The 21325-nt window shown below is 43.4% G+C and overlaps 1 protein-coding gene across 2 annotated transcripts in view; it reads right to left on the reverse strand.

The window, feature by feature from the left end:
• The window catches only part of LOC138746699 (formin-like protein 1), a 167742-nt gene that overhangs the window by 65514 nt on the left and 80903 nt on the right, over nt 1-21325 (reverse strand). For both annotated transcript variants that reach the window (XM_069905011.1, XM_069905012.1), the window contains exons 3-7: nt 11935-12015; nt 10755-10828; nt 9099-9182; nt 694-747; nt 24-167 (exon numbers count right to left, since the gene is read on the reverse strand). In XM_069905011.1, coding sequence (XP_069761112.1) covers nt 24-167; nt 694-747; nt 9099-9182; nt 10755-10828; nt 11935-12015 — 437 coding nt within the window. The remainder of the gene's footprint in view (nt 1-23; nt 168-693; nt 748-9098; nt 9183-10754; nt 10829-11934; nt 12016-21325) is intronic.

Genomic DNA, 21325 nt, shown 5'->3' on the forward strand with positions numbered 1-21325 from the left:
TGAAATTCCTAAACTCTCCTCACCTGACAGTGAGGTGACGTCCACTGGCTCTGGAAGACCCATGGGTAGGGGAGGAGTTGGCTCTACTGAGATCTTCAACCGACCTATCCAAGGGCTTGCTCTTCTCAGTAGCAATTCCTCCATTATCTGTACTCTCCATGTCATGCCTGAAACATCGAAAGAAGAAAAATACGTGGCTCATAAAACTGTGATCATCATTCCCAGTCCAGTATTTTACGTCTGAACAAAGTGCCCAAGGCTGCCTCCCCCCCCAAAATGAACTGGACTAATAGTAACTCTTTCAGGACAATCAAATTGGCCCTGAGTTGACTGGCTCCCATCACATGCTCAACAAGAAAAAGCAATTAAATGTCTTTGATTTGAAAATGCATTGAGCTTTTTCCTTACTGTAACTGTATGAAAATGTGCCTGACCATCCCTACCCCAAAGGAAATTAAACTAGCAAATCCAGTGACATAAATTTTTCAAATCCTAAAAGAAGGCAATTATAAACAGATTTCATTTTAATGTCACGTTCACCACTTTTTCCCTAAAAGCATAAATTAATTTTTAATGAATATTAGTACAGAGAAACCTTCTGCAGATTACTGATTATTGAAAGAGTTAGTATCTTGACAGTCCAGCCAGCATCAATCACTAACTACTGCTGGTAGAATGAATGGCAGACGATACCTTTCCATATAACTCAAACTCCTCACAAAATTCCATGCAGTTTCTTTAAAAGATCTGAAAAACAAGACGGGATTTGGGTGTTGAAATGTGAGCACATGGTTCTCCAAGTTGAGCTATGAAGTTCGACTGGGCAAGGCAAAATAATGTTTCTATCATGGGGAGCGGGAACTTGAGCTGCAGGCCTCTCGCTGACCAATCTCGCCTCTCCTCCTGTTCGTTCTTATGCCTTCGTGGGCTCAACAGAGAGATGGAGGGCCCTCTACTTACTTACCGATGAGGACTACATCGTTTCTCGTGGTGGTCAACCCACTGGGAGACAACGCAATTCTACTTCTGTCCAGTATCTCTGGAACTACACTGGTATCAAGTAGGGCCAAAGACTTGGAAATCAGGTTTATCTCCAGCCAGGGAGCTGAAGGAAAATGAATGCAACCATTTTCTATTGTTATGTGGTAGATAGCTTGACTCTATAATCGCTTTCCCAATTACGGGTACTCCACGACTTGCAACCTAAGTCCATCCACACATACGACCAAATTTCTTTTTAAAAATAAGAGAAAATATAAAATTTACACAGTTTATGTTGTATTTGACAAACTATTACAGGGATATAGGGTAGGTTAGAGCCAAAATATGTGTAATTACCTTGTTAGTTGGCGTCCCAGGGTCCGTAGACCGATTGTGGCCATCTTGATTCCTGTGCGCATGCGCGAGCCTTCGATTGGCGCATGCATGGCGGGTTCGTGCATTGGTGTTTGGTTGGGGAATGCGTGGGAGTTAAGGGCGCAAATTTAATATCATTAGGGCTCTCAACTCTCGCGCGCACACCAACCGAACTCCAATACGCGGAACCCACTGTGCACATGCCTTGGAAAGACTCGTGTGTGCACACAGGAACCAAGATGGCTGTGCCCAGCCTACGGACCCGGGGACGCCGATTAACAAGGTAAGTACACAACTCTGAGATACGTCCATTCTGAGATATGAACAGTCATCCAGAATGAACACGGAGATGTTTTGGGGCGTACCTATAATTCACGCACATGTAGACTCTTTTAATAACAACTCCATTGCACCTCCTTCTGGGATAATTGTTTTAGAAGTGCTCTGTTCAATAGGAATAGAGAGAAAACAAAGTTCTCCTTTTCTGGGGATTGCTGCCGTCTTGTGCATCTAACAACACAGAGATTCTCCTACCCTCCTCTTGACATCACGGAGGCATATAGCAAGAGGGCAGAGAACAGAAATAGGTCAATATTTTCACAATGAAGTGCGGAGTACATCTGTAGTATCTCTATTCAAAAAGGAATAACAGCTCCGCTGGATTGATTCGTGGAATGACTCTATAATAGAGGAATGAGAGGTGATTGCAACATGAGGTGCTTGGGTGTGTTTGGTGAGAGGATATTTCAGGATAAAATGACTGAGGTAAGGGTGAAAGTAAAACACAAAAGTCTGCAAACACTGTGGTTGAAATAAAAACACAATGCTGGAGAAACTCAGCAGGTCACACAGTGTAATTTACACAGAAAACAAAGATACAGAACCAACGTTTTAGGCATGAGCCCTTCATTAAGGTCCGCAGACAGCCCAACAAATTGGTGGGGTGGGGGGATGGGAAGAGGGAGGAGCACAGTCCCACAGACAGGAGGTGGATAAAGGAGCACACCGGCATGTGGGGGAGGAGGGATGGTTTTGTGTATGGAGAGGGAAGGGGGTGGAGAGCTAAGGGAAAGAAGACGAGGAGAAAGAGGAGGGAGGGATAACTGAGAGTAGGTTAGCAGAAACCGGAGAAGTTGATGTTAATGTCATTCAGTTGGAGAGAGCCCAGACGGAAAATCAAGTGTCATTCTTCCAATTTACGGCCGGCCTTGGTGGGACAGTATGAGGCCGTGGACAAAAGGTCAGCGTGGGGGTGGGGCGCGGAATTGAATTGGTCAGCCACTGGGAGGTCACGGTCACAGACGCAGACAGAGTGAAGGTGCTCACCAAAGCGATCTCCCAGTCGGTACCTAGCCTCTCCAATGTGGAGAAGGCCACAAAGGGAGCACCAAATAAGATTGAATTTCTTCTCTCGACAGTTGTGGATCTTTGGTGCTTCCTACCCCAGTGGTAGATTCAGGACAGAGGTAATAAGACTTCATACCATGGTGGGGGGGGAAATCAAAATTAAGGAGAAGAAGCAGGAACGTGGAGTTGGATATCAAGTATGAGCTCAGGCAAAATCTTACTGAGTTTGAAAACTGAATGACTAACGCCTGCTATTAAACCGATGCTGCAATTGTGAGGTGCATAAATTAGCCAAACCTGAAGTGAAGTGGTTTATGCCTGCATGCACAACACAGAGATCTAATTAGTGCCTTCGACTCAATGCTGGCTTGAGTTATTATACACAATTCATGCTGGGACTATTCTTAAATTTATTTTATGGTGAAGGTGCCGTTTAAATGTCACAGTCCAGTTGAAGAGTGATGATAGATCACAGCACAGAGCAATATATTTATATTCTGGTTATTTTGTTTCTTATTACAATTTGTTAATCTATGAATTATTTCAAAATATAACTAACTGTGAGTTTGCATGTGCAGGGTGCTCATTTCAAGGGAATGTAAAAATGCTTAATCGTTGAACAATTACTGAGGCCAAGGCCTATTCTTGCACTCTTTTTTTTAAAATGTATTTTGTAATGTGGTTTCTATAAATGTTTGCACCATCATTCAGCCATAAAACAATGAATTTTATGACAATAAATTCAGATCCAGATTCAATTCTTCAGTAAGGCACTTCAACCATTTCCCCTGATCCCAAGCACTGGATTTCCTCACCAAGCCATCATCCTTGGCCAATGTATCTCCCCTAGTTCTTTGACCAGAGATGGACCTTATCAGTGCTCTTAATCTAAAAGTTACCATAGTAGGAACCCAACCAAAACAGGTATTGACTATGGCAACTATCTAACTCATAATCCTTCATGCATTAACATTTCTTGGGACTTTTGGCATTTATATCTATTAAAAAAAATGCTCCACAGTTTTGAGACTATGGAGTCCTTTCGTAGAACCTCATGTGAAGAAGATGCTTTTGGGGGAACTACTCCATTGCCATGGTTGGTTGACGTGCCTCACACCCTGTCCAGATGAATCAGGCAGACTCAGTATGGTTTTAGAAAGGGAAGATCTTGTTTGACAAACTTGTTAGGATTCTTTGAGGATATAATGGGTGCGGTGGATAGAGGGGAACAGGTTGATGTTGTATATTTGGATTTCCAGAAAGCGTTTGATAAGGTGCCGCACAAGAGACTTCTCAGTAAGTTACAGGAAAGTGGAGTCTGGTGAAGTCTATTGGCCTGGATTGAAAATTGGTTGTCTGACAGGAGGCAGAGAGTCAGGATAAGTGGGAGTTTTTCAGGTTGGCAGAGAGTGGTAAGTGGGGTGCCGCAGGGGTCGGTGCTAGGCCCACAACTGTTCATCATTTACATTGATGACTTGGAGGAGGGGACAAAATGTGGTGTAGCCAAGTTTGCGGATGACACCAAATTGAGTGGAAGAGCAAATTGTAATGAGGATGTGGAGAGTCTGCAGAGGGATACAGTTAAGCTGGATGAGTGGGAAAAGGTCTGGCAGATGGAGCGCAATGTTAGTAAGTGTGAGGTTATCCACTTTGGCAAGAAAAATAAAAGAGCTGAATATTATTTAAAGGGTGAAAAACTACAGCATGCTGTTGTGCAGAGGGATTTGGGAGGGCTTGTGCATGAATCGCAAAAAGTTAGGTTGTAGGTGCAGCAGGTTATTAAGAAGGCAAGTAGAATGTTGGCCTTCATCGCTAGAGGAATTGAATTCAGGAGTAGGGAGGTCATGTTGCAACTGTACAAGGTACTGGTGAGACCGCACCTGGAGTACTGAGTCCAATTCTGGTCTCCATATTTGAGGAAGGATATACTGGCTTTGGAGACGGTCCAGAGGAGGTTTACTAGGTTGATCCCTGGGATGAAGGGGTTGACTTATGATGAAAGATTAAATCATCTGGGATTGTATTCGCTCGAGTTCAGAAGAATGAGAGGAGATCTTATAGAAACATATAGGATTATGAAGGGTATGAATAGGCTAGATGTAGGAAGGTTTTTTGAGCTGGCCGGGGAAACTAAAATGAGAGGACACAGTCTCAAGATTCGGGGGAGTAGATTTAGGACAGAGATGAGGAAAAATAGTTTTTCCCAGAGAGTAGTGAATGTTTGGAATTCTCTAACCAGGGAAGTGGTTGAGGCTGCCTCATTAAACATATTTAAAATTCGGTTAGATAAATTTTTACATGATAGAGGAATTAGGGGATATGGGGAGAAGGCAGGTAGGTGGAGTTAGGTCATAAATTAGATCAGCCATGATCTTATTGAATGGCGGAGCAGGCTCGATGGGCCATTTTTGGCCGACTCCTGTTCCTATGTTCCTAAACTGCCAAGGGTTTGATCCCAGGTTTGGCGGTTCAATGACCAGTTTGACAACTTCAAATTCACCATTAATCTAGCTGCTAAAATTACCCACACAATTTTAACTAAGTAGCTGGGTGGGGGGGGGGGGGGGGGGTTTGATTGAAAATCTCATTCTGACTGTTAACTGGGAAAATGCAAAGACAGAGCGGACAAGGGCCAAAATCTTCTCATTGGTCGTTACTCATGAAGAACTCAGTGAAGTACAAATGCAGCAACAACCTTGGGAACAGGAGGCTCTAGAGGGTGAGAGAAAAGTAACCTCTCTTAAATTTACAAAACAGCATCTCGCATAAATATTTGCCATGTTAACAAAAAGCTTAGCCTCGGAAGTGAATGTTTCCCCTTAAAGAACACTACAGTCTGTCGATGATCTCAGCCAGGTGCCAAAAAGAAAGAAATTGCATTTGCCACTGCCCCCAGTCACTCACTAATTTCACATCATTTAGCCAAAGAGAACAGTGCTGAGAATTCCCATATAAAATAACCAATGGAATTCTGAGCCGTACAGGAATGGAGAGGTGCGAGATACAAATCCATTCAGGAATACAATGCCCCGGTAATGGGAAATTTATACATCATGAAATAGAACCATTGAAGATATTAATAAAATCAACAAACACAACTGGAATGCTGAGTAATTGCAGAGAAAATACTGAGGTCATAAAAAATTCCATTGTAAAGCACATTTGTTTTACAACACAAGGGACAATTAAGAGACAACTTCGTATTCTTAATCTGAAGTTTCTATTAAAGCATGTAATTGGATCAAGATGAAAGCAATGTGCAGAAAAATCAATTTTTAAAAATTCTCTTGAATAGGACCAAGACCTTGAGAGTCGAATTATATTGAGGATGGATGTCAGCTTCAGAGGATATGCTCTGCTGACTGGACCCTTGGGACTTGCTTGGAACACAACACAGTGGGTCAGCTCTCTTCCGAGATGAGTTCATTTGTTCCCCTCTGACTGTCGTTGTGACCCTTCTGGAGGCTATTTCCTTCACCCCTGAAGGATTACAAGTACAGCAAGGTTTAAAACAGGGAGGTTGTGCACTCTCATTGAAGAGGGATCACCTGGAGAACTGGTGCTCCTTCCTTTTTCCTGAGAAGGCAATGTTTCTGGCAGAAACTTTACACGAGTTCCTGGACTTTTGAGCTGATGTGACCGATTAATTGCCCACTATTTCTTCCAACTCCTCTCTGTCTTGTGTTGTCAGTTGCTTTTTCCACATCTATAGGTGCAGCAGGGTAAGTGTTGCAGTTTGAACCTGGCGCTGTCTGCAAGTTGTTTGTACATTCTCCCTGTGTCTGCGTGGGTTTCCACCGGGTGATCCATTTCCTTCCACCTCTCAAAGCCTACGGGAGGTTGTAGATTAATTGAGGTACTTGAAATGCATGGGCTTGAGGGCTGGAAGGGCCTGTTATCATGCTGTATTTAATGGGAGGAAAAGGTATTTTCTGAAATCGGGGTTTAGGCCCCAGTGATGTTGGTAGCTTCTCTGGATGGCTAAGTACATTTTTCGGCACACTGGTTCGTGGACTTCTGAGTCAAACTTGGACTTTGCTGCACTTGTTATGATGCAGCCATAAAGAGGTCTGGATTTTGCCCAAAATGTCAGGGTAAAAACAGAACCTGCATTATCTGCTGTGTAAATGTATATATACTTTCTGTGTACCAGACAAAACATTTGTCATTCTTGGAGAGAAATTTCTCCCTTGTTTTTATGAGCTCTGAAGGCAAAGAAATAAAATATATTCTTAAAAAAAAATTGTTATTTTTATCTGAAGTACTTCAGTCTAATCTGCTGAGGATTTCCAGCCTCGTCTATTTTTCATTTCGGATCCAACAATATGGAACTGGCTCAGTGGCAGTCACCCTAAAGTAGAGGGAGAGTCCAGAACCAGAAATAAAAGGGCGTCCCTTGACAACAGAGGTGTGGAGACATTTCTTCAGCCAGAGGGTGGTGAATCGGTGGAATTCATTGCCACAGATGGCTGTGGAGGCCAAGTTAATGGGCATATTTATAGGGGAGGTTGATAGGTTTTGGATTAGACAGGATGAATTACCTAAATCTGCTCCTACGTCTTACGGGCACACTATTTGACCCACCTGCCTGCTCTGCGGACTTGCAGTTACAGATATATCCTGCTCGCTGATGTGCACGGGCCAATGAGGTTGAGCTCACAGCTCCCTGCACTGTCTGCCGTCAACCGAGCTGCTGATGGGAACCTAAAGACCACTCTGTGCTGGACTGTGTCAAGGACTCTGCATCTCAAGGATTGGCATTGTCGTAACATCAAAGATACAGAAGAAAAGTGATTGAATCCAATTGTATACTTGCAATTTTTTAAAGGATAAATGTTTAAGAAACATTTAGACAGATAGGTTGAGAGGGACATGTGCCAGACGAAGACAGGTGGGAGTAGTGTGTGCAGGGAAATTTTGGTCACCATGGGCAGGTTGGGCAGAAGGCCCTCCTTCCACTCTATGACTCTATAATAGTAAGACGCCATTTGGTTCAACAACACAATGCACCCCAAGTTTTTTAGAGATCAGCAACCTTCTCCAAGTTTTAATTACGGCACAGACACTACTTCCTGACCCTGCTCTAGCACTCAGTGAGATCAAGGGTGATTCTGTGTCTCATGTCTACTTTCTTCCCTAATCCCCAAGTCCTGTGACTCCTTTAGTGTCCAAAATAGCATTGACTCAGAGCTCTCTAAGTGAAGACTTAGACAACATTTGGTGTAGAGACATTTCTCTTTGTCTCTGCATTAATTGGCTGACCCTCTCTGCTCAATTTAAGTAACTGAAGAACAGACTTTCAGTTCCTGCCAATTGCAATCAGTCTTGTGACTCAATAAGATGAGGTCTCATTCCTCTAAATTCCAGCGAGTATTGGCCAACCTCTCTCCATCTCTCCTCAGGACCAACACTCAATGGCTTTTGTTACTCTACTCTTCAAAAGTTCAACTAATTGTCTTGGATGCATTGATCCCTCCCGTGCCACTCCTGGCTATTTAAAAAAAAAACCAGAGGCTTCAAGGATCAAAAACCATTCCCAAAGAAAAAAATATCACGATTTTGAGTCTCGGCTTCCAAAGATTTGAATGATTTCAACCATGAAGACACAGTGTCTTATATTTGATCCAGGAAGAATGAGCAGGTATTGTTGAACAAAGAGCTTCTGAACACAATACAAGTGAGCTATGTTTTGGTCTGTAGATGTAGACAGTGACTGAAATGACAGGTCATGCCAGAGCTGCAGTAACGGTGTGCACCTGTAGAGAATGGCGAGTGGAGTCAGTGTGTTCCTGAGGGGTCCAACCACCCAGTCTGACTGCTGTCAGCTCCATATAGGCTTTAAACAGCCTGTACATGGAGCCGATGGTTTTATTTAAAAATACTGCAACCACGAGGGTCGGTGCCCGATATGGCGGTGCCTATGATTGGCAGCAGCCACGAGGGGTTTCAGACTCCAGGGAAGCAGGGCACCAGAAAACAAGGAGACCACCCTTCATCTGAGAAGGAGAAGCAGAGGAGATGATGACCACTGCAATGGACCAGTGAGGGGCTCTGAGGCTGAAGAACAGGCAGTGGACTACACTGGGATGCAAGGGTTTGCTGAGGACGCTGAAGGGTTCCTGATCTTGTCGGAGGTTCGGTTCTGTAGCCCAGATTGCTGATGGTTTGGACTGGATTCTGTGTGGTTGCAAGGTCCATGGGAGTGCTAGAGGCAAATCCCTGGACACTCGGAGATTCTGACTGTCAGAGACACTTCAGCCAATTTCTGTGGATGGCAAATCTCTCCGCCTTACAGCAGACGAAAACAGATTTTGTGTAATATCGCGCTGACTTTATTATATGTCAATAAATTGAATCTTGAATCTTAAATAAAATAAAATTTTCACTGTACTTACGTGACAGCACATTGTGCAAAGGACAAGTATTCCACGAGCACATCCAAGCCCTTGTTCTCCTCATTTAAAAACTCTTGCACCCAACTATAAGAAAATATAAACATCAGCAGTTAATAAAATTCAATACTTAACTGGAAATTTCGCAAAGCAAAAGGGGAAGAGCAAGAGGAATCTCCATCTTGGACACATCCATATTTTAAATTTTAAGAACTCAACGACAATAAAACAAGCTCCGACGGTTCAAATATCCCTGGAGGACACACCCAAAAGGCAGCTGCGATGTAACTTCACAAACCTAATGCCCCTGGTGTACAGATACCCACCAAGCAAAGTGCATCAAAGGACTCCAGCAGTCAAATCGTCAGAGAGCCCAGACAGTCCACTGACTTCACACCTCCTATATACAGGAAACCTACACAAATCTATTTTATCTTCCCTGCATTCCAATTCCCTGTCCCTCCTACCCTAGATCCTCCCATTCAAGTTGAATTTCAAATGTATTATTTTCTGACTACCTACATTACCAGACGAAACAGCGTTTCTTTAGACATTGGGGCACACAATAATCACATATACCCTGAAGGACAAAAGTAAATGATCAGCAATGATCTTATCAAAAGGATCGAGCAGTCTATTCCTGCTTCAATTCAGTTCTGGTTATGTCAGAAACCTCCAATATCTTCAAAAAGCTATGAAACTACAGACTGGTGAACCATGTACTTTGCAGAGAAATTCTAAAGGACGAGATTTACATACATTTGGAAAGGCAGGAACCGATCAGCATGTCCGCAGGGTAAATTCTAACTTACTAATTTGAGTTTTCTGAGGGAATAACTAAGAACATTGATAAAGAAATGGTAGTCAATCTTGTCCATATGGATTCCAGGAAAGGTCCCAAATGGTAGGCCGTTTCGGAACATTAAGGCACATGGAATCCCGGGTGAGCTGGCTAATTAGGAACAAAATTGACTTGGTGATAGAAGGCAGAGGGTAGAGAGGAAGGATGCTTTTCTGAATGGAAGTCAGTGAAGGGTGGTGAGACCTTTGCTCTTTCTGATGTGTATCAATGACATTGAGGAATGATTAGTAAGCTTGTGAGCAACACAAAATTGTGGATTGCAAGGAGGGTTCCCACAAGCTTCAGGATGGAAACTTAGGTGGAGCACTGCAGGTGAAAATTAATCTTGACAAGAATGATCTTCCAGCAGCAAGCAGAGGCTGATGAACCTGAAATATTGACTTTGTCTCTCCTTCCACAGATGCTACCCGGTTTGCTGAACACCCTAGCATTTCCTGTTTGGCCATAAGGAATGGTCATTGTGATCTCCCCCTTATTTGCCAAGACTGACTGGAATCTACCCCAATCCTATCTACCATCCAGATGTTGCCAAAATGAACAATAAAAGATCATGCTGTTTGGCTTTTCTGGGGTAAAGGCTAAAGGTTATTATAATTGGTATTCTGAAACCACCTCTGATGAATGCTTACATGACAACACAGTACAGACCCTATGATCCTCAGTGGCTCTCAGTCTGGACTGTAATCAAGTGTGGATCATCTTAACGATAAACACAAGCCCAAGTTTTCTTATCTTGTAATTTTAACTCTTCTCCAAAATGCAGTACTGATTTTCAAATAGCAGGGAGTGTTACTCACCCAATGTGATTGGTCCTCAGTGAAATTTCAAGCTCTCGCAGGACCTGGGTTGACTCCTGCACTCGTCTCTTGAACTGCAGCAAAGGGAATGAGAAAGAAAATGAGAAGAAGACACAGCAAGAAATCAGTCTGTCGTTGCACTGGGATCGAAGTACTGCTGAAACCCTTTTGCATTAGTGTTTGTGCACCACATTTCCAGTTGCTGGGAACCATGTAAGAGGCAGAATGCAACCAAGAGGAAGAACCTCACCTCAACTGGATTACACTTTAGATGAAATAATGGGGCACGCTTCATCTTACATTTGGCCCATCTCCACAGCTGAGTGAAGCTTCATAAACAGTTTCAGTGCAAAGACTAGACTATTGGAAAATGGGGTCTGAGAGGAAGCCCCATATCTTGGAGCATGCGCCAAGAGAAGACTACAGGCCATGGTTTGAGAGGAGGTCTGGACATGGATGGAGTGAGGGGACCTCTTGGACCATTGGGCAAGAGGAGGTCCTGGACATGGATGGAGTGAGGGGAGCTCTTGGACCATTGGGCAAGAGGAGGTCCTGGACATGGATGGAGTGAGGGGAGCTCTTGGACCATTGGGCAAGAGGAGGTCCTGGACATGGACGGAGAGAGGGGAGCTCTTGGACCATGGGGCAAGTGGAGGCCCCAGTCTCGGGGTGCAGGAGAAACCCTGTCCTAGGCTTCTGCAGTTGAATGCTATTCACACTCCAGGGTAAAGTAAAAAATAACTCTTGAGCAAGATATTTTACAGAGGAAATTAAATAATCAGGTCTAGAGCACTTGGGCCTTTCATGTCGCTCTTGGTCAACATCTCCATAGGTAACCTCAGCTGGCAGCAAGCACTCAGGATACAGAGAGAGAGAATATAAGGGAATCAGGGTCAATTACCATGCTAACTTTTCATGACTTGTGCCTGCTGAAGCAGTTGTGAGGACATTCAGCCATTCAATAACCAGTTATGCATACAGAAAACCAACCAAATTTAATTCCTCAGGACAATAAAGTTGCTGCACAACTTTGCCCATCACTGTGCAACTTCCAAGCTTGCAAGAACTCGCACACACGTTTTCAAAGAACCCACTGTGGACCAGTCCCCCACTGAGGCTTGTGTCTGCACCGAATGGTTGAAACCTTCCGGTTACCACATCCTGGCTCTTGGTATCTTACCTTTCGGACACCACCTTGGTCCAGGAAACCTCTGAGCTTTTGAATGTAAGCATATGGAGGATTCTTCGCCTGGAACCGTTCCTGCAGCAAATGAAGCAACAATCAGCAAAACATCCAGCCCAGTGCCATTCTTCTGGATGGAGAGCAAGGCTACCACGTAATCAGTCTGGATTTCAAAAGAAGTTATGGCTTAAATAGAACCACGTTCAATGTAGATATTTAATGTGCTGCACTAGAGCAGGAACCTACATCTACTATCATGCCAATAAACTCGGATCTGACCCCTACCTTCAGACAGTCTTGATCATTTCTTCCTTCTCTATCCACAGCTGAAATGGTTGAAGATGATCAGATCACTTCGATTAACCTCAATTGATTTCTCATAATTAGTTCTCATAACATTTGCAGAGATGCAAGCTGTTGCTGAGGCTTGAGTTACTTGGTTAGTGAATTGTGCTCTCGCAATCCTGTGCCTTCCAGCTGGAATTGGATAACGTGTGCTCAGGTAGTGTAACACAAGTGTCCTGCTGTCATGTGCACTCGCGTCTACATTACTTGCTCCTGCAACAGATGGGAAGCACTTGGTCTCACTCAGGGACTCAGCCAACAGGTTCTCAAGCACAAGCAATTGTTGAGAAGATGGCCTGCCAGGAATGATAACGAGATTGATAAGGATGAATGTTCGCCATCCACTCAGGGCAGCACTCCCCTGATATTGAAACCTCAGATGCAATGGCTTCTAGAATCTCCTGAATGAGCTTCAGTCCATCAAACAGTGGGAAAACCCAGTTAACTTTAATGTTCAAACAGCTCCTGGTCCAAAATGCATCAGAAACTCACTCAGATTGTCTATTGTAGGAAATGAAAATACCATGAGTAATGACGATTTAGAACAAGAAATGAACAGCTCTGGTGAGTAACACCAAAGCAACCTCGGCATTTGGCCATCAGTGCAAATAATGAATGCATTTCATGGACAAATGGGATTGATGGTTGCAAATTTGGTTCATAAAGGGAGACAATTGGCAGCTTGCAATAGAGGGCAGTATCTATGTTCCTGCCAATCAGTGATTCCCTATTCCAATTGCAAAGTAAGGCAAACAAGCTGATAAATGTAGAATGCCTTTGTCTGATCCAAGGCTACCGCAGAGCAGTGTCCACTGTAACATTTCACAAGCTCTCAGATAGGCTGTCATAAGAACTGCTCTGTAATGCAAAATTAAAAATCAGAAATGTTCCTCTATTTGTGTAGATTTTACAACGAATACTAGGAATGCCTCTCTTTATCAAAGATTCCAAAAAAATCGGGGCAATCCTTCCTTGGCCGCTCAAACCCGCCTTACCTGTGGCTATTCTGTCCCTTGCGTGTCAAATCTCCTATCCTTCAAAAAAAAATTATCAACCTCCTTCAATACTTCCACAGGTTCAACTTCCACAACCCTCTGGGGTACAGAATATACCCTGTTTGAGCAGTAACTCATCACACTTCAGATTTAAATAACCCCCGTCCACCACACCGTCATGAAACTATATCCCCTTCACATCCAAACAATGCAACTCAAATTTCTTTAGCCACGTGCTAGGACATTACCCATTAAGTCCCTTTTCAACCATGACCTCGTACAACTATTTACTCCACAAGTATGAAAAGTTAGATGTTGGAGAAAATAATGTTTGTGCATAAAGATTAAAATGGAAACCATTCCACTAAATTGGGGCACTCTTCACTCTTGTAAGATCGGGTAAATTTAAAGATATTTCAATGAATTGCAGTTTATAATGTCATCATTTCATATTTGCAAATGACTGTAGATTTTCTACTAGTTGAGAAATAATTCAAGAAAATATATTTTTGGAAATCAGATGAGTTCAATTTACACTTCCCTATTCATCTATAGAAGCACATTGAGGGGAATTGATTGGCTGATTGAACAATGTTGTCTGCCTGCTGATTGGCTACTTCTCTTTCCTGTCCATATTAGAGTAAAAAAAAGCAGTTGTGGCAAGGCGCTCAAAGATTTACTTTTGCAATGGACTAATTAACGACTTGATATGATTTGTAATTTGTTAAAATGCACAGGACTTCTGGTTGGATGTGGAGAAGCAGAAGTTCTTTCAATTACATCTCGACTTTACAAGGATAAGAATGCCAGACTTTCCCTTTCACATCTCTTACTGATTCGCCAACAGACCAAGTGTTGTGAAGGAAGGGACAGTCTTCTTTCCATATCAGATAGGAGGCTGCAGAATTCTCAAGAAGAGATTGGAAAACAGGGTCAAGAGTTTTAAATTCAACATTTTGGGGCAAGGTCACTTTAACATTGATGGTGAAGTGACTGTGTGAAGGATCAGGTTGAAGTCCGCAATGACCTGGAAAAACGAGAAGCCGAAAGGACTTCTTTGGAAGCTCCTCCCTGCAAAGCTGATGGAGGTATGGCCTTCATTCCAACAAAAGCCTGACCTTGTGCATCACAGAATTTTGTTGGTGGGAGCCTTCTACATTGCCTTTTCCAGTTTGTAGTCCATGAAACCGGTCACAGTGGCAAACGTGCTCACGGAGTTCTTGACCTGTGCCTCAGATCTTTCCATCTTCGTCAAGGAACAAGAGTAGGCCATGATCCAGCCCCCTTGAGCCTGGATTACATTCTAATTTGATCACTTGACCTGTACTATCCCTCTATTCTGTGATTACTCACAGAACAAAAAAATTGATCCATCTCAACCCTGACAATTTTAACCTGTACATGCAGTTTGTTGGGAAAAATCCTCCCAGAGTTCATGTCTAATGTGAAGGAAATGTGGGTTTCCTCCGGGTGCTCCAGTTTCCTCACACCATTCGGAACGTACCGGGAGTTTTAGGACAATTGGGTGCAATTGGGCAGTACGGATTCATGGGCTGAAAGGGCCTGTTACTGTGATGTATGTCTAAATTTAAATTTAAAATTTAATTTTATTAATACCTCTTTGCTCTGCATTCTCATTTGGAACTATTCTTCGGAAATACTTTTGGTATTTGATTCACTGAGTGTACAGTAGGTGGAAGGAGAGCATCTCCTGCACCTGAAGAATCACCTCATGAAAACATTTTGCAATTCTTCTCAATGATCCTACCTATTGGAAACACCCAGCTTCATCAGAGAGAAGTCCGATGCTTGAGGAATATATGTATTACCACCGTCTGGGAATCTCTAATAAACCCTACACAAAGTGAGGAATGATTGGAAAGTTACGTGCTGTCACGCACTTCATGTACACACTGTTTGAATGCAACAATTTAAACTCATAATAAATATAACACAGCAACAGTTACTGGAATTGCAGACAAGATGAACAAAGGAAAGGCCTTCATTCACTCTCATATCTTGGTTTGCACATAAATATTATTCATAAGCCTCTAGAGAGTGCAAATATCTGGGCTGCATGACACGTTTGATTTACAGACATGTCCTCACACTGAGTTATTGCGTGTTTGACTTCTTCCTTTCTTCCTGAGATATGGAAGTGACCAAGATCACTGCCAGTACTGGTTACATCTAGATAGCCAGGATCAATTCAAACAGCAAAAAATCCTGCTGTTTTGTTATTTAAATGCGCATATTTGTGAGGAAAGCTCTATTTTAAGCAGTTTATTCAATCTAGATATATGAGAGTGTTTCACAGAGCGTGCCAATTCTTGGCAGACAGGTGGGCTCTGCAAGAGACCAGAATGGAAACCGGTTATTGCCAGTAACTCAGTTGGTGAGTGTACCAGAGGCTGTGTTTTCTTGTAGACCATAAAAGTGCATGAGCATCAATCACAGAACAGAAGACAGCAAGGAAGGAGGCCATTTGGTCCATCAAGTCTGTGCCAGCACTGGGTAAGAGAAATCAAGCTGGTTCCTCCTCAGTGGTTCAATAGGTTTAATTGGGTCACCTTGTAATTTGCACACATCGATTCAATGATTTAAAAATACCCTCCACTGAACTCGATGGGCCAAAATGGGAGGAAATTTTAGTTCCTTACAAAGGTTGAAACGAAGAAATAAGCCCAGGAAACACGAGGGGGATAAATGAATTAAAAATAAAACCAGCAAAGTTCTTCAGGGGAAGGACAACTCGCTCTGAGTCCTTCAGGTGAATTAAACTGGCGAAGTAGAAGTGAACTGGGTCAGCCCAAAACAAGGACGGAACCTTTGACTGGCCTCATGACGAATAGCCTCCATCTGATGGTGACAAGGAGAAGTTGTGTTTTTTTCAAACTCTGATCATTTGCCCTTCCCAGCTTTTGAATCACGGAGCTTTTGTTGCATTATTCTTCATTCTCAAATGCAAATGACATGGGACATGGTGATCTCCAAGCAAGGCTCTTGGACCCTTTGACCATCGGACCAGACCAGATGGCTTGATGGGCTCTTTCACTGCCAGCTAAGCTTCACTGCTTTTGTCCAGATCTTTCAAACGCAATTGCAACGAGAGTTAAACAATAAAGTCTGCAGCGCTGGGGGCAATACACAAATGTACTGGAGAAACTCCGCAGGTCATGCAGCATCCATAGGAAGGAAAGGGTAACCAACGTTTTGGGCCTGAGCCCTTTGTCAAGCTACGAACAAAGAGCAGGCAGGCACCTGAATTAAAAAGGTTGGGGGGAGGTGGGGATGGGAAGGAGAGGAGTGGAGAGAGGAAGGGGTAGGGGTAGAGTACAGGTGAACAGGGAAGAGATCGTAGGGGGATACAGGCAGTGTTCCCTTTAAGCTATGTGCACGCACGCACTCAAACAAAACCGACTATGTGCGTATGCTTGCGCAGCTTAGAGGGAATACTGGATACCGGTCGGAGGGTAGAATAAAGAAAGGCTGAGAAATGATAAGGGGAGAAGGTAGATCTCTGATAGGAATGGGGAAATGGGGAGTGGGAAACTGGAGGAAACATATTGGGGAAGGGAGAGACTCGGGGATGGGATTAATGGAAATTGGAGAAGTCGGTATTAATGCCATCCGCTTGGAGAGTGTCCAGATGGAATGCAAAGGTTCTGTTCCTTAAATTTACCGACAGCCTCAGTTTGGCACTTGCTTCCCTTGGATTACTAGGTAGTTGCAAGAACATTAAACGTATGTACTGACCAAGGGTTAAGGATACAATGACAAACTAATTAGCTGCCTTTCTGCAGTACTTAGGTTGGCCTGACAGTGCAGTGCTCATTTCCCTTCTGACCGTCATAAATTAATAATTGGCAATTACCATTGATTACAGGCATTTAATGCAAGGCAATTAATACATCATACCTTCTCAAATAAAATGGGATTGACACACCTCAGAAATATCATTCAAAGACTTGATTCTCGGGCAGGGGAACTGGCTAAACTGCTCACAGTGAACTATCAAACCACAAGCTCCAGGTAGAAGTGGATCAGGTCCTACAAGCCACGACATGTAAACATGATGCATCTTCTTCACTGATATTTTCTATGGGGCTTCAGATAGCCGTGCTCATTCCTAATCCCTTATTGCTGTGGAAGCTCTCACCTCCATTTCTGATCTCAAACAGTCAATGCTCCAGTAATGAGCCATAGAACTGAGCAGGCCCTTCAGCTCAGATTAATGGGAAAATGGAGGCTTTTTCTTCTCTATGTCTGTCATTGGTTGTCATGGATCTCAACATGGGGGTAGTTGCCTCACAGGTCAGTTAACACTGGTGATCTCCTTCATTGTGAAAGCATTGAAAAGTCCAGGCTATCTCTGAGTAGGTTTCCAAGGAGGTAATTCAGCCAATCTAATCTATGCTGGTTGTCAGAGCACATTCCTCCATTTCCCTTCTTGTAAGCTGCTCCCTCCCAGGTTCCTGTAAATTTACCCTCCTACCCCAATTGTCCTGTCACCTTCCTGACACTCGGAGCAGTTTACAGGCACAACATCAACCCTTGGAATGTGGGAAGAAACCAGATGCTCCCGCACACTGGCGCTGCTAGTAGAATTGCCGTCTCGTGGCTTCAGCCACCCAGGTTCATTCCTGGCCTCTGGTGCTCTCCGTGTGAAGCCTGCATGCTTTCTTTGTAAGTGGGTGGATATTCCCTGCAGGCTCTGGTTACATCCCAAATACACGCAAGATGGTTGATTAAATAGCTGCTCTAAATTGCTTCTAGTGTGTAGGTGAGTGGTAGGTCTTGATTAGAATGGATGGAGCGAGGGGTCGGGGATAAATTGAGAGAGGATCAGATTAGTGGAAAAATGGGTAGTTGATGCACACTTTATGGGCCTAAGAGCCTGTTCTCTCTAATGACTGTATTAATATTTATAGGTTGACAGTTTAATCAGCCACTTTAATTTGCCTTCATGTGTCGCTGGGTGACAGAATCCCAGAGGTGGGGGTTGAAAGGGAGTGTGGGAAAAATTAAATGAAATTGGTGTAGGAGCAGTGTAAGATAGTATATGGATCGACTCAGTATCAATTGTCCAAGGACTGAGCCAAGGAACTAGGCTTTAAGAAGCATCTTAGAAGGAAAAAGAAATGAAGACCAAGGAGTTCCACAGCTTGGTGCCTCGGTGGCTGAAGGCACAGGCATCTACAGGCTCAGCAGCTGAAACTTTCAGATGAAAAGTTAACCTCTGAAATAAACCTACATCCCCGGTAAGTTTTTGAACGGTGGGAGGAAACTGGAGCCCCCGGAGAAGAACCCACGCAGACACACACAGAACGTACAAACTCCTTGCAGACAGTGTGGGATTCGAACCTGATCCTGATCACTGACGCTGTAACCGCTATACCAACTGTGCCACCCTTACCACCAGGAGGACGAACAACTGCACATGCCCATGCCCCCTAATGATGCCTCTGGGACTCTATGAGACGCTACCAGTCTAAGTGTACGACACGCTCCAGCTGGCCATTCAGCTTTAGGAGGAGGCTCTTTCTATGTCGAGGATCTTAATAGCTGAAGTGCTGAGGGTTACTGTGGCAGATTTAGAGCTGGTCGTCACAGCTCTGAGTGAAGCTTGAAACTTAGTGCTGTTCCACAGCGAGGATAATTTTACACAAGAGTCAGTCTGGGTTGTTCGAAAGCTCCCTAGCAACTAGCTTTTGTGGCAGGGGCCCTGTCGAGAACTTAAATGAACAGCAGAACAGATATTTATGTGAAGGTGAGAGACACTTATTTAAAGTGTGGAACCGTTTCACAGAGGAACTCATGATGTCTTTGCTCACCATAATTCCAATTTAAACTCATTCCATCTGCCTGCACCTGGTCTGTGTCCCTCTATTCCCTGCCTGTACCCGTGCCTGTATAAATGCCTCTAAGATCTTTCTGCTGAATCTGGTGTATTTCAGGAACCCATCACCCTCTTTTGAAAAAAAGGCCTGTAATTCTCCGGCAATCTTTCTCCCTCTCACCTTAAATCTATGCCCTCTTGTGTTATATCTTCTGTCGGGTCACCCCCATCGTCAGTGAAATCGGAGTCTGTCCAATATCTTCCTAGAAGTGAAACTCTAACCAGGGTAATACCCAAATGGTCCTGTTCTGAACTCTCTCCAAAGCTTCCGCATCCTTCCTGTAATGTGGCCTGACCGAATACTTCATACAGCGCAACATGACTTCTCAACTTTTATACTTAATATCCCAGCCAATAAAGTTCAAGTCACTTATCATCCAATTGTACAAGTACAACCCGACAAAACATCTTCCAGTCTTCAGTGCAACCCACTGCCAACAGATGTCACACACAATACAGACAAACGATTGATTTGCACAGTATGTCTATACAAATATTATTGTTTCATAAATAGTTGAGTCATGGAGAGTTTGTATAAGCAATCATTCAGTCGCTCAGCATTCTCACTGCCCACAGGGAGAAGCTGGTTCTCAGCTTGGTGGATCTGGCTCTGATACTCCTGCTGGAAGATGCTGTGGATGGAGTGGCAGGGGTCCTCACTGAGTTTGCAAGCCCTCTTTAGACAGTACTGTACACCTCTTTACAGCTCAAACCACCAGTCTTAGGGAGCTATGAACTTGCATCTCAAATTCCTCTGCACATCAATTCCCCTTAGGGTCTCACCATTTATGGTGTACTTTCACTTACTTTGATATCATCATAACACCTCCCACTTGTCTGGATTAAACTCCATCAACTATCTTGCACCAATAGATCCATAACCTGTTGTTTCCTTTGACAACCTTACTCACCAACCACAACTTCACCAATGTTCGTGTCATCTACAAACCTATTAATCAGTCCACCTACTTTCTTATTGAGATTATATGTATGTGTGATATATATATTTAAAAAATATATATATATATATATTAACTGGTGTTCTTTTTATATAGATATATATATTAACTGGTGTTCTTTTTATATATATATATCTATATATAAAGAACACCAGTTAATGAAGGAGATGGAAACAAGATGGGGTTGGAATCAGATGTTTCCCCCATACAAAAAGGGCCTGGGAGGGTTTGGGTCTTTGTACATGAACCACCTTGAGGTCTATTGCAGCATTCCATCCCAAAACTAGACAATTGGCAGTCGACAATGCAGCTGCCTCTGGCAGGAGCATAACCAGCATCCATCTTGTTGCCTTATATATCCCTGGCGACATGTTAATTCTCTCTCCCTCCCACAAATGCAGATTCACACACATCCCACCTTGCACCGTCTATACTGAATTATCACAGGCTGCCCAAAAGTTGTGTGGGAAACAAGTACAGGGCTGTGATGGAATTAGAAAGAACAAAGATAAATCCTTTGAAAATGAAGTGCGGGGATTAATGGCTGTCTCCTTCTCAGTTTGCATAAATATTAGCAGAATTCCTTTTTACAGTGTCCTTATTGCTGCTTGTTTGATGCCGATCTGTAAATGTCTCAGGAGTATAGTGAGTTTACTTGGTATAAATGAGGTGAGTGCATGGAATTCTGATTGCCATTTCACAGGCATTAATCGAAACAAACCCCAGCTGAGGAAGATGGGTTAACTTGAAAAGGAAGGCAGATGATTTTCACACTGGCTGCTTCCTTGCAGATTAGCCCTAATGCCAATTATTTGCTGCCTTTATGTTATCTCCAGCATGTGCCCAGTAGGCCATAATGTCATCTGGAAAATTAAGACGCTGTATATCCATCCCAAATGTCAAGGGCGATGACAGTAGTGTAATTAGGAGGGATGATTCAAAGCAAAATAATAAATGTCTCTTGGGACTTGCTTTCAAGCTAGATGGATGGGAAGAAATTCCTGTTGTCTGCTCTCCGTAAAGGCCTAATTTTACAGCGATATCACAAAAGTCACAGCCCTGGAAGATGAAGAGTGTATTGATAGGCGAGGCAGCTGCATTGTCTAGTTTGGGGATGGAGTGCTGCAATAGACCTCAAGGTGGTTCATGACTGTACAAAGACCCAAACCCTCCCAGGCCCTTTTTGTATG

This window comes from Narcine bancroftii, chromosome 12 (assembly GCF_036971445.1).
Source record: "Narcine bancroftii isolate sNarBan1 chromosome 12, sNarBan1.hap1, whole genome shotgun sequence".
NCBI classification, from domain to species: domain Eukaryota; kingdom Metazoa; phylum Chordata; class Chondrichthyes; order Torpediniformes; family Narcinidae; genus Narcine; species Narcine bancroftii.